We start from the raw sequence: 273 nt of genomic DNA, 5'->3' as shown, positions 1-273 counted from the left end.
GCTGCTGCTGCTGAGTTGGAAACAAGTCGCTTACTGGTTCTGCTGCTGCAGCAGCACCTGCTGCTGCTCCCTTCGGGTTGAGCAGCAGCTGCTGTTGCTGTGGTTGCTGTTGCTGCTGCGGCTGTTGCTGCTGCAGGCCAGGTGCCGACGGCTGCGCTGTAAGCTGCTGCTGCAGGTGCAGCAACTGCAGCTGCTGCTGCTGCGGACCATTGTGCTGCTGCTGCTGCTGCTGCTGCTGCAAGCCAGGAGGAGCAGCAGCAGACGGACGTGCAC

The 273-nt window shown here is 62.6% G+C and overlaps 1 protein-coding gene across 1 annotated transcript in view; it reads right to left on the bottom strand.

Moving 5' to 3' along the window:
• Nucleotides 1-273, bottom strand: part of EMH_0031220 (uncharacterized protein) — a gene marked incomplete at both ends in the record, with an annotated part of 4,961 nt that overhangs the window by 2,559 nt on the left and 2,129 nt on the right. The window contains one exon of the mRNA XM_013494499.1: nt 35-235. Within this exon, the coding sequence (XP_013349953.1) occupies nt 35-235 (201 nt within the window). The remainder of the gene's footprint in view (nt 1-34; nt 236-273) is intronic.

This window comes from Eimeria mitis, genomic scaffold (assembly GCF_000499745.2).
Source record: "Eimeria mitis Houghton genomic scaffold, Emh_scaff1179, whole genome shotgun sequence".
NCBI classification, from domain to species: Eukaryota; Apicomplexa; class Conoidasida; order Eucoccidiorida; family Eimeriidae; genus Eimeria; species Eimeria mitis.
Note: the sequence above shows the minus strand (reverse complement) of the source record. Positions and strands in the feature narration are given on the sequence as shown.